This window comes from Periplaneta americana, chromosome 8, assembly GCF_040183065.1.
Source record: "Periplaneta americana isolate PAMFEO1 chromosome 8, P.americana_PAMFEO1_priV1, whole genome shotgun sequence".
Lineage (NCBI taxonomy): Eukaryota > Metazoa > Arthropoda > Insecta > Blattodea > Blattidae > Periplaneta > Periplaneta americana.
Window position 1 is genome coordinate 155,850,137 of NC_091124.1, and position 13,467 is coordinate 155,863,603.

Sequence of the window (13,467 nt, forward strand, 5' to 3'; positions counted from 1 at the left end):
AGTGAAGCGATTATAGTAAATTTCAGTTCGTTTTGCACAAACAAAAATAATATGAACCTATTTCTTGCAGGTATCTTCGAGTTTATGGTGGAATTTAATATACTTCATTAAAATAATAAATTAACTTTATGCATTTAATATTTCAGTAATGGAAGGAAGGTGTTAATTTTTCCAAAAGAACACAACGAAAGTGTAACATATTTTGTTGGCTGCTAGGAGAGAGATCTGCGATGATGAGGCGATAGTAGCGATCCTAGTGGTGGGCAACTATCCATGTTTGCATTTTTACTCATATTGAGCTTCGCGACTGTATATAGTAGACTGTGGTGCTATCATAACATAATATATTTTTCGTAATTTATTTATGGAATTTCAGAAGTTAAAATAAGGCATTAGGTCTATGAGTACACATAATTATTTTTAACTCAGTTTTACATACCTGCCGAAACTACTCTGGATATTTTCTCAGAGACCATAACTGTTCCAGTCAAAGTTCTCCTTGTTTATAGCTTCTTCACAGGTGAATATGGTAGAAGGAATTCTGAATTTTTAACTCCAATGAATTTGTTGGGCATCTTGGAATGAACAAACAATCATTCTCAAGATTAAACAACCTAATTTATATTATTTCCTATTTATATATCAACAAGAACGTAACATTTTACATTGTAAGATTACTGTGTCTATTCCAAACTCATTACCAAGTTATATAGCTATCCAATGAGTAAAGACTATAAAATTATACAGGATGAGCCGTAACTAATGTCATTTATTTTGGTGGATAATTCCTTTAGTAAAGAGCAATAAAAAAGTCGCATACCATTCCGCTGTGTTTCGAATAGTTTTCCACAAAAACATGCATTTTTGCATTTCAAAAGACATGAACACTGCATGCAACTCATGCAACACTACACTTAGAAGGGAATGCGCTTAAATTTGTTGTGTTCCTCTAAACAACCTCTTCACCTGGCTTGTTTTGAATAGGGGAGTGGGTGGTCATTGCCATGTACACTTTTTTAAATCGTAAAAAGAATTACATGATATACGCACAGTATAATTTGTGTGTTTAAACTGTGTCAGAGAACGGAGAATGAACAATGCTCATTTCACGTTAAACTAAACAACTCGGAAAATTTAAAAGATTCTACAACATAATTTTAAATTTAATGCTCCGAGAACACAGTTAATATTTAGAGGGCACAGACAATAAGATAAGTTTATTTCAAACGAAATTTAAAAGATTCAGAAATATTTCTTCACTCCTATTTCAATTGAATACTCTAGAAAACGTAAACCATAATTATGTTTATTTCACGTTATAAAGCAGCATTTTAAAACATTTAAAATTCCACAGGAAGAAACTGAAACACCATATGCTTATTTTACGTTAAATGAACAAAATTAAAAATAATATTATTTTAAAATACATTGATTTAATTTTAGTTAAATATTATGTTGACACTGGTGATAAGAAAATCTTATTTTACGATATTATAAAATATACTTAATGATTTAAGAAACTCCGTTTGTCACATTGTAAGCATTTTCTTCAGCCAATTATAAATAGTTCTCTCCCACTTTAATTTTTGAAGTAGTAACTGGTAAACTTACATACAAGCAACAAAATCAATTCCTGAGCTATCTCTAAACGTAATTCTTTGTGTTATGTTTACATTTTTCGTTGTCGCTGTGTTACAAATTTTCTGTAACAAATTCTGCCTATATTTCTTAATCTCAAAATTGTCCCTTCATTAGAAATTTATTCATCAGAACGTGAAATTTTCCCTTGAGATTTTCTAACTTCACGGTTCGAATCTGTTAGATGGATCATATTATTCTAATTTGAAGTATTTTTGTACAGTAGTGACAAAAAAAACCGAACCGACCCTTGTAGCTGATTGCAGAGCCTTGTTCACTCAAGAGCACGATAGACTGGTAACTAAGACTTTCGTGGTTCGAATCCTGCCTGGGGAGGAAAGTTTTTTTTTTGTTCCTTATTCAAATTTATTCCCAATACTTTTCGATTGCAGCGATATTTTACTACATAATTAACTTATTATTTCCAGAACATGAATTTTACCAGCAATCGAAAAGTATTGGGAATACATTTGAATAAGGAACAAAAAAGAAGTTTCCTTCCCAGGCAGGATTCGAACCACGAAATTCTTAGTTACCAGTCTATCGTGCTCTGGAGTGAACTAGGGTCTGAAATCAGCTACAAGGGTCGGTTCGGTTTTTTTTTTTGCCACTACTGTACACTGGTTCTACTTGCAATTACTATTTATATACGAACAAACCTTCACAAGAAATATAAAGCTGCATATTACGCACATTACTACCAAAGTACCGAGGCCTTGCTTATAACAGTGGCTCAATTGATAATTTTACAGCCCGCCGGTCGTGACGAAGCGTGAAACTTCACTTACGGGGTTAGGTACAGCTTACAGCAGTAAAATTTTGGAAATATTCAATTTTTTTTTCTCCATTAATGTATCTTGTACAATAATGAAAATTAGTATGTGTAAAACACTGTCCTGCTATATGAAAAAAATATTTTTACGATTTAAAAAAAAATATATATATATACATTTTTTTTCAAAATTCAGTTCACTGTGCAGTGATGAAGCGTTTCCTACATAACTAAAAAACATCCAACATTCTGTGATGAAATTTCTTGTGTGTATTAATGCATGTCATATCTACAATATGGTGCATGATTACTTCTATATCTTTGATACATTGTCTGATAAAACATGAATTCATTTTACAAAATGGTCAAACATCAGTAATTATTTTCTTCTAACACAAAAAAAAATATTTATTAAGGAATGTAGTTGAAAGAGCATGATATTGTAAACATGGGTTTCAGCAATAAAATAAAAGAGAGAGAACATGAAAAAGTTAACAAGTTTATGAGTTATAAGGGAAACGCTTCATCATTGCACAGTGAACATTCTGAATTTTGAAAAAAAAAATATATATATATAATTTTTTTAAACCGTAAAAATATATTTTTATATAGCAGAAGGACAGTGTTTTACACATACCAATTTTCATTAGTGCACAAGATTCAATAATGGAGGAAAAAATGTTGATTATTTCCAAAAATTTTACTGCTGTAAGCTGTACCTAACCCCTTAAATGGCAGCAAAATAAGACATAAGAGATAACTCATATTCCTATTTCTGCTTAAAATAGTGGGAATGTATTTCAGTTTTCTTCGCTTATTGTTATTAAAATGTGTAAATTTAGAAATAGTAGTTCCTTTAACCTTCAACATTTTCTTAAAATATGTAAAATTAAAAATTATGTACTTACAAAGAAGAGGGAAAATTACATTTAAGAGTTTGAATTCCATCTGTATCATAAATGCAAGTGAAAATAAAGATAATACTACTATATATCATAATAAGAAGAACACGAACTACGTTTTGATTACATGCCATGGAGAATCCCACATATCGTTAGTCATAGTAAACTTTCCCTTTGTGTGACGTTAGGATTATTTACATTCCTTACGATTATGATTTCGCACTGTCAGCGTATCAATAACTGTATCATGTTGATAAAATGTAGAATTTTACAACTGATAAATGTTATGTAAATGATAAAGGCTATGTCTTATCTTTTGACAGTCCGCTTTTCGTAAGTGGAAACTAATATTAGAAATAGCCGCAATATACTCGTACGAATAGCTATTTTATATCAGTCTGTGCAGAATTATACTGCTTTTCACGGGGCTGAAGTTAATGGAGAGCTTGGCCTAGCAGCTGCCCAGAACAACACAGCCTTTCGCGCTTAAGCAACGTTGCATAGGTTATACGTCGGACATCATTGCTAATAGTGCATTAATTTAAATATTAGATGCGCTCTGACAAAATGTTATAGCCTCGAACAAGATGAATTTTTGTACAGGCATACCATTATTTCCTGCATATGCTGGTGGAACTTCCATATTTTCAGTCACTTTATAATCCCTCTAGGTCAGTTCTAATCTTAACAGAGAGTGTCTTTATTTAAAAAAATTAACAGCTGATGAGAGCAACGTTCGAGTCGATAAAGTTTCACAGGCACATTCCTGACATGTGTCACTTTCCTACTTTTTTTTTAGTTGGTTATTTAACGACGCTGTATCAACTACGAGGTTATTCAGCGTTGATGAAATTGGTGATAGCGAGATGGTGTTGGGCGAGATGAGGCCGAGGATTCGCCATAGATTACCTGGCATTCACCTTACGGTTGGGGAAAACCTCGGAAAAAACCAACCAGGTAATCAGCCCAAGCGGGGATCGAACCCGCGCCCGAGCGCAACTTCAGATCGGCAGTCAAGCGCCTTAACCGACTGAGCCACGCCGGTGGCTCTTTCCTACTTTATGTGATCGTGATTCAGTCTTTAGAAAAAAGCTGTTAATTTAGACAGGTTGCTTGGTTCCTATTCGTGTTGGATCGTCTTGGATATTACAGTTCTCTGTCCTAACTATAAAAACTAGTGTTTTATATATACAGATTTTGGTGTTCATATTTAGTGTTTACATTACTATTAGTTAATAACTTTAGAAAAAAATATCTCAGTAAACCAAGCACTTCCGCAATTTATGAAGGAGTTTGCGTTTTCAAGAGCTAAAAAGCCAGGCAATGAAGACTGATTTAAAGATCCATTCTGTCTTTAAGGAAACTGAATATGAGAAACGTCGCCAGCTCAACTTCAGGGCCTGTAATAATCTTACAAGAAAGGGATTCAGAGGACGACGACGACGAAAATAAAAATGACAGACAAAATGAAGCAAGTGACGGTGATATGAATTCTGGCAGTAAATATTGGAGTAAAAAAAACAGGCGTGTGCTAAAAATACGTCATAAAAAAACCCAATTTTATTTTAGGTCTATCAGTTACAGCATATTTAGATCATTATTGATGATAATAATGATGATGACAATAATAATAGTAATAATAATAATAATATCATCAGTTACTGAATGTTTAAATACTCGAGTGAATATGTTAATCATCATCATCATCATCATCATCAACATCATCATGTGTATAGCCTATATTGTTCTGAATTTTTACTGTACTATACATACGAAGTGTGTTTACAAATTAGTTTTCTGATTGTATCCTTATCGGAATTTGAAAAATGAATGAGGTAATTTTATCAGAATATTTACATAACAATTATTTTTAAAAGAATACATTTCTTAATATCACATTTCTGATTAATTCAGGTTGCATAAACGTAATGACGTGCATGAAAATGAAGTCAAAAAATGTCACGTAAACAAGTTGTATAGTTTCAGAGAAACCGTATGGTAACGCAGTGCAGATAGCAATATAACTTGCTTCACACTCGTCCTTAATTAATAAAACTCAAATTTTTCTTTGTGAATCCAAGCTACATGATTGGTTTTTCTTATTATATTATGAAAACACAAATTTATTATACCGGTTGGGTAAGAGCAACTGTGCGATTTAGATGTTGCTTTCTCAGCAGCAATTTTGGAGAGTAACAAGAAGATAATTTAGTTGTTGCTTTGATTAACTTGATTGTAATGTTTGTTGTGGGCTATTTTACTTATCGTTGATTGCGTATTCGTGTACATCAAGCACAAGTTTACAATCCATAACATTGTGTGCATATAATACATTGTTTCTTACATTACCATATTATGGTAACGCTAGGCTAATATATTGTCCCTCATTCTTTGGGCTCTCTTGCTACTAACAGTGAGATGGAAAAGTACAAGTAACAAAATGAATGTTACAAACAGGTGCGTGAAAGTGCATGAGATACTTTTGGAATGAGAAAACGAAACATTGCAACATTCTCTATAGAGCCACCAAAGCCCAACTTTGTATCTGACAATAACTCTGCAAATGTATGTAGAGGGCGACATGTTCGACAGCCTAAGTGGAAGGAATCTGATTTTTGTTAATGGTGACAGAATAGATGGACCAGACGATATTCCTTTTACAGAAGAAGAGGAAGTTGAGAAGTCATCTATGATAGGAACAGAATGATACCGTCAACATTGCAATATGTGGAAATGCTGCCATCAGGGAAACGTAAGTGGATAAAACAGTAGGCCTATGTTACATCCGTTCAATCGATTTCTCCAGAGAGGGACTTTTAAAGATAGGTATGTGACAAATTTTGTTTTGTTTATCAAAAAATCGCTTTATCTATGTAAAAACTGTTTTAGCCCATTTTCACATGGTTGTTAGATGTAGCTATACAAAATGCTTGGTAGCCAAGTAAAAGATCCGGCTCACCATTGAGTGAATTAGGATTCAAATGCGCGATTTGAAGAAAGCGGGAACACCCCAAAAGGCAAGGGGTGACCGTCTACTTCCAAATACAGCGTTATTGGAGCTACGAGACGTGTCCAAAAAGTAAGTTTCCCTGGGGCTATTTGCAGAAAGAAAATATAAGAAAGATTTATTGGAACAGATACAGGAATAGAGCTACTTTTTCAACATATTCCTCACCGGAATTGAGACTTTTTCATACCGCGGGATCAACAGAGAGATGCAGACGGCTGTCACACACTGGTTACGATTTCAGGAGGGAGACATCTACGATAGAGACAAAAGTTGATCCCACGGTATGACAAATGTCTCAGTTCAGGTGGGAAATATGTTGAAAAATAGTTCAACAATTGCTGTGTCTGTTCCAATAAATCTCTCCATGAAATTGTGTTCTCTTTCTATAAACGGCCCAGAGGAAACTTACTTTCTAGAAGGCACTCTCAGAATATCTGGTTATATAAGATACAATGGAGTGGAATATTAGTGATTCCGATACCCGGAAGCAAAAGACGGCGATGTGCTGGTGAGAATGCTCTTCTGGCATGCAGGGTTCTCAAAATTTGATGTAGGTCTGTGCAGCCCATGTTTTTTTTGTCATATCATAAGAAATGTTTACCTTACTACAGAAATATGTGAAAATCACACCAAAATTAATGTAAAGTGTTATACATCTTGATATCACAACTTTTAATACTGTGTCACTTCGGAATATGTATTATATGACTTTCTTGTGTTAAATTCTATCGTACCTGGTTTACATGTTTCGACCTATTATGGGCCATTCTCAGAACTGGTCGTTGTTGGTCTTGGCGCCTCTTGTTTTGTTGCCTGTGGGGATGTGTTTGTGTGTGTAATGTGGAGTCAAAGAGTGTATGTGTTCTCAAATTGAGTTGTTGGTTTAGGCATTCGAGGTTAAAGTGTATGTGCCTAAACCAACAACTCAATTTCAGAACACAGACGCTCTTTGACTCCACATTACACCACACAAACACACCCTCACAGGAAACAAACAAGAGGCGCCAAGACCAGTTCTGAGCCATGACCCATAATAGGTCGAAACATGTAAACCAAATACGATAGAATTTAACACAAGAAAGTCATAAAGGGGAGAGTCGGGTAGTATCGGACATCGGGTAGTATCGGACAGTGCGTTTCTTTCATATACCACTATATGGTAGTACCTGAATGACATGGTTACATTATCTATGCGACATCACAGAAACGTAACCATGTCAATCAGGTACTATCATCGTGTGGTAGATGAAAGAAACTCACTGTCCGATATTACCCGATGTCCGATACTACCCGACTCTCCCCTAATACATATTTCTAAAATGTTATGTTACGAAAATGTGTTTTGTTCATACGAGTACATTGTGAAAATAATTTGTGATTTTCTATAAAATATCGTATATGTGTGAAAGCACACTGAAGGAGACTCTAATGTATCGTATAATGAAGAAATTTACGTATCTTTGTACAGATATTGTGAAAGTATTTTTCTTATTTTTGTATTTCTTGCATTATTTGTATGGAGTGCGATATTGTGTGGGGCTGAAACGTGGACATTGCGACGAAGTGAAGAGAAGCGAATAGAAACATTTTAAATATGACTATGGAGAAGAATGGAACGTCTGGGCAGGCAGACAAATGAAGCTACGTTGGAAAGAGGGGGTGAAGAAAGAACGAAGCTGATCAGGAAGAGGAAAAGGAATTCTTCTGCCCCGAACTTTTCTTTCGTTCAATATTCCTTCCAGTGCATCCTTCAGTACGCAGTTTATTCTTGGTCAGTAACCCAACCAATTTATTTTTCTCTTCCACATCAGTTTCAGCTTTATTCTTTCTTCACCCTCTGTTTCTGCCACAATTTCACTTCTTACTCTGCCTGTCCATTTCACACAATCCATTCTTCTTCATACCCCCACGTCTCAAATGCTAATCGTTCCTTTTCATATCTGTCACATAATACACTCGCTGAGAAGAAACTGCCTACTGAAGGATGCATTGGAAGGAATGGTGAACGGGAGAAGAGTTCGAGGCAGATGAAGATATAAAACAACATTAAGGTGTATGGATCATATACTCGTAAGGACACAAAGACGAAGGCAGAAAATAGGAAAGATTGGAGAAGCTGGGTTTGCAGTGAAATACTTGCCCTTGGGCAGAACACTGAATGAATGATGAATGTATTATTTGTCTGTTAAAGTTCAGTTAAGTTCAATAAATTTATTGTAAGAAGTCATTATAAGGAAATAAATAATTCTTTAAGATTTAACAACATAATAACCCAGCGTTTCCATATGGTCACACCCTGTAATTCCACACATTCGCTTTAACAATGGAAACCAAAGCATTGTTGTGTTCAATTACTCCATTTAATCAGTCTATGACGAAATAAACGAAAACTTTAACGAAAAATAATTCAGGCTTGTAAGGGTTTTAAACTATTTATAACAATTCTGTAGTGCTCGGGAAAAGTGGCACAAGTAAAAAATGTCAATTTTACAGGAGAAGGAAAAAACTGTTTTCTCACTGGTTTATGTCGATTTGATTTTCTTCTGTATGAATTATTTTAATGGGAGAAATACTTATGTCTCTTTTCCAAGCGAGCAGATGTTCCGAAGTTGTCAATAAACTAATAAAATTTTTTTATGAAAATTGACTTATGCCACTTTTCCAAAGAATTGCAGAATTTATGAACAATTTGTTGACAAAAGCAATGAAAAAGTATGTTTTTGCGAAGTATCTTAAAAGAAAGGACCATAATGAACATACATACCAATTTTTGTGAAAATAGCATAAAAATCATAGATGCTAGACAATTTCTTCCAGAATGTATGGTTTTCACAATGTTAGATGTTAATACCCCCTTAACGTCAAAGATTAGGGACTAAGATTCCCGTCTCTAGTGATAATAATATATCTCTTATGCATCTACGGTAGAAAAATAAGTGATATCAATTAATGCAGAACTGAATTATGAGTAACGGAGACGTATGAAATGAGTAAAGTGGAAAGTATTACATCTACGAACATAGAACAGTTCATGGATGAAATCAAATGTATTGCTTTCGAGGGATGACTAATGGAACAAACCAGAAAAGAAAGTTATTATCTAACATGGTGAATCGGAAGTAATTTTCTTGACATCATTTGAACAATAGTTCAAGAAAATAAACTATAAACCTATGGGTCTTCCGTGCTTGCATGACACCCCCAAAGCCATATTTCAGCAGTTGTTCCTGACTTCATTAGCGGACACAATTGCATTCTTTTAAGTTAAAAACTGTTCTGAATCTATCTTACTGTAGATCGCCGAATTTGTAACACACAGAAATTGTGGGATTATTCTATATGTTCAAATAACGACTCCAGAGCTTATACTGTACATAAAACAGTGAACCAGCCAATGCTCATGAAGCTTTTCAGTCTCATATTTAACGACGCTGTTTCAATGACAATCTCATTTAAACGTCGATACAATTGGTAATAATGAGAGATTATTTCATCATATGAAACTGAGGACTCGCCATTAGATTACATGAATAGGCAAAACCTCAGTAATCAGCCTGAGCGGGAATCGAACGCACGCCCGAATCTAGCTCCGGATTAGCAGGTAAACATGCTACCACCTGATCTACACTTGTGTCATGAAATCTGGTCATGGGTATACTGATGGCTTCACCACAAGATACTACAGGGACATCATTTTATTTTTACTAACATTTCTAATATTAACCTGGCTATAACTTTGGATCAACGATGAAGAACCGGAAATACCGTTTGCTATCCCCCTTCCATGACTGCAGCTCGATGATACTGGCGTAATATATAAACAAATCACTTTACTAGGTATAGGAGGGAAGAAAAGTACTTCATCCATTTACTTACACTAGGAAATATCGCGGTTTTGAGTTTGATAATTTTCATTAGGTTTTTGTTTAATCAAAATACAGTACAGTATTAACAATGAGTGTTTTTACTCACGAACTGAGCTTTCCATGCGGACGTATTCATTATGCAGTGTATATTATACTGTCTACAGCACATTGGCGTACAATATAGAGAATGAAGTTAAATTGAAAAATAATCATAATATGGATATTTAAACACATTTTAAAAAATGGTGGCCGTTCATTTCGATACAGGCTTTAGTTCTAATGTGCATATTATCGCACTATAAACTATTGTACGTAATTCCAATTACCAGGTTCGTACTTCGTATCAGTAACTTATGTTGAAATAATTCTGTACCTACTCTATAAAAGAGGCCTTACATACTGTAAATTCAATCTTCACTTCTGCCCGATCCGAAAAGATAAAATTACTCAGACATGCTATCTACTGTCCGTCCAAGTGGTTACGTTGCAGCGTCGTAGAAAGGGAGGAAATCACGTGACAGTTAATTGCTTAACGAGGCCCTTTTATTTAAGTTACTTTAAACAATTTTATGGGTATAATATTACTTAGTCGTCTAATTCCTAACAGAAATTAATGTTCTCAGAAAAGAGCTAGGACAGCCCAGCCATTAGCATTTACAGAGAAGTGAATTGAAGCAGGTAGGGGAAACCGGGATGCGACGTAGGCAAATGGAAAATGATGCAATATTGAAAGCTATTTCGTCACTGGAAAACACGAACATATTTTTGGAACGTACTGTTTACTATGACCGTAAGGCTACTATGACTGTATATGCGGTCTTGGATCTGTGTGGAGGATGGTTGAACTTCATTAGTAGAAGGGGTGGGAGTGAAGTATATTCAAAAACTCAGGTACAATAAAAATTGAAGTAAAAATAAAATGATGTCCCTGTATTAAAATATCTTTTAAATGCCAAGGCGAGGAGGGGAGAGGGTGGCCATATTCTTTACTAAGGAAATCAGATGTAAACTGTGCCTGTAGTAACTAAACTGTTATCATTTCACGATTTCAGCCTAATAAACAGAACCTGTAACGATAAAATGCTTAACTAGTCTAGTTCATATTGTTCTGATTTTTGTAAATGTTTGTTTACATTTTGGATTGATGTTTTATCGCAGGCACCTCAACCTATAGATTTCTGGGTTAAAGAATGGAATGCAACTGTGGATGGTCCCATGTGCACTCAGAATTTAGGGCAGGTAATTGGACAGGAAGACTGCTTGTACCTCAACGTTTACACTCCACAGGTAATGAATAGTTTGTCGCATAGAAATTTCAAATTTCTCAGATTGTTTAAACATTTTTCATGGAACAGAGATTAATATTAATTTCTTGTCTACAGATAACTTTCCCCAGCGATGGGTCTTTCCCAGTGATACTATTTATACATGGTGGTGCCTTCGACCTAGGATCGGGGATCAGTTTTATGTGCAATCCTGAATACTTCTTAGATAAAGATGTCGTGTTAGTTACTATCAACTACAGACTTGGAGCTTTGGGTAAGCATTGGTATAGTATTTCTTTCTGTTGTTGTTTTCTTTCTTCTTTCCCACTTCCAATTTTAATCTTTACTTTCTTTTCTCCTCTTGCTGGTTTTAATAGTTTATTTTTTGATATGATGCAATTTTCAATAGGCACTATTCATTCATTCATAGTTTCCTGCCCAAGGGTATGTCTTTCACTGCAAACCCAGCATTATCTAATGTTCCCTATTTTCCGCCTTCCTCTTAGCCTTCACACACGATCCATGTATATTAATGTTGTCTGTTTTTAATTGGGTTATTTTACGACGCTGTATCAACATCTAGGTTATTTAGCGTCTGAATGAAATGAAGGTGATAATGCCGGTGAAATAAGTCCGGGGTCCAGCACCGAATGTTACCCAGCATTTGCTCGTATTGGGTTGAGGGAAAACCCCGGAAAAACCTCAACCAGGTATCTTGCCCCGACCGGGATTCGAAAATCCACCGATAGATCCAATAATAACTGATATCAAAATAATAATTCACATGAATATATTTATGGTTATTGAATATGAAATTAACATTAAGGGAGCAATCTTTTGAATAGTTATTAAGATGAAACAATTGTTTCATCTTAATCCTTCTATAATACTTGGGAATCATCAATGGAAGGGAGCAGCACCACTTTTTAACCCGGGCCACCTGGTTTCGCGGACAGACGCGCTGACCGTTACTCCACAGGTGTGGACTGTTGTCTATTATCTGTTATCTTCTTGTGCCCCGAACTTTTCTTCCGTTCAATATTCCTTCCAGTGCTTCCTTCAGTAGGCAGTTTATTCTTAGTCAGTGACTCAACCAATTTATTTTTCTATTCCTGATAAGTTTCTGCATTATGTTTCCTTCACTCTTTGTTTCTGCCACAATTTCACTTCTTACTCTGCCTGTCCATTTCACACAATCCATTCTTCTTTATATTCTCACGTCTCAAAAGCTAGTCGTTCCTTTTCATATCTGCACATACAGTGCCGCACTCCACACAAAGCACTACATTAGTTTCTTCCTTAGTCCTTTCCACAGAACCGCAAAAGGTACTTCTTTTTCTATTAAAGCTTCTTTTGCCTGTGCTATTCTTCTTTTGATTTCCTAACAGTTCCTCATGTTACTGCTTAAATAACGCACCAATTATTTGAAGCTGTCAATATGTTCCACGGTCTCATTTCCAATTCGCTCGTTTACCTTTCTTATTTTTCTTTCGATAAGTATGGTCTTCGTCTTGTTTAGTATATTTATCTTCATCCCTTAATGCTCACAGCTGTCATTTAGCTTGTGTAGCATTTCCGTCAGTAGTATCACTTCTTATTGTGAATTTTATTAGTACCAACAATGTAATTTATTCGTCACAACAGTAATTCCTTTCTACAATTCACCTTAAACGCTCTCGTCAACAATTGGATCCTCACTCAACACAGTATTCGTTATAGCACTCCACCGACGACAATGACAATTTACTTGGACTATTACGCACAACAATGAACTGTTAATCTTAACTAATATTTACAAAGCACTATTTACAAATCAGAACTACCAGTTCTCAGTTCACAGTTCTTCTATCTCAGTCACTCGAGTTCACAGTATCTCGAACCACAGACCTTCAGAGACAGTTCACTGTACTCGAACTCGGGTCCCTCCAACTGCGGTCCACTGCACTCGAACTCAGGTCCCTCCAACTGCGGTCCACTGCACTCGAACTCAGGCCTTCGGATGCTGACGCAGATG

General features: G+C 35.3%; 1 protein-coding gene across 1 annotated transcript in view; it reads left to right on the forward strand.

Annotated features, from left to right (window-relative positions):
• LOC138705174 (juvenile hormone esterase-like) overlaps nt 1-13,467 on the forward strand; it is a 58,330-nt gene that overhangs the window by 868 nt on the left and 43,995 nt on the right. The window contains exons 2-3 of the mRNA XM_069833879.1: nt 11,347-11,475; nt 11,571-11,727. Coding sequence (XP_069689980.1) covers nt 11,347-11,475; nt 11,571-11,727 — 286 coding nt within the window. The remainder of the gene's footprint in view (nt 1-11,346; nt 11,476-11,570; nt 11,728-13,467) is intronic.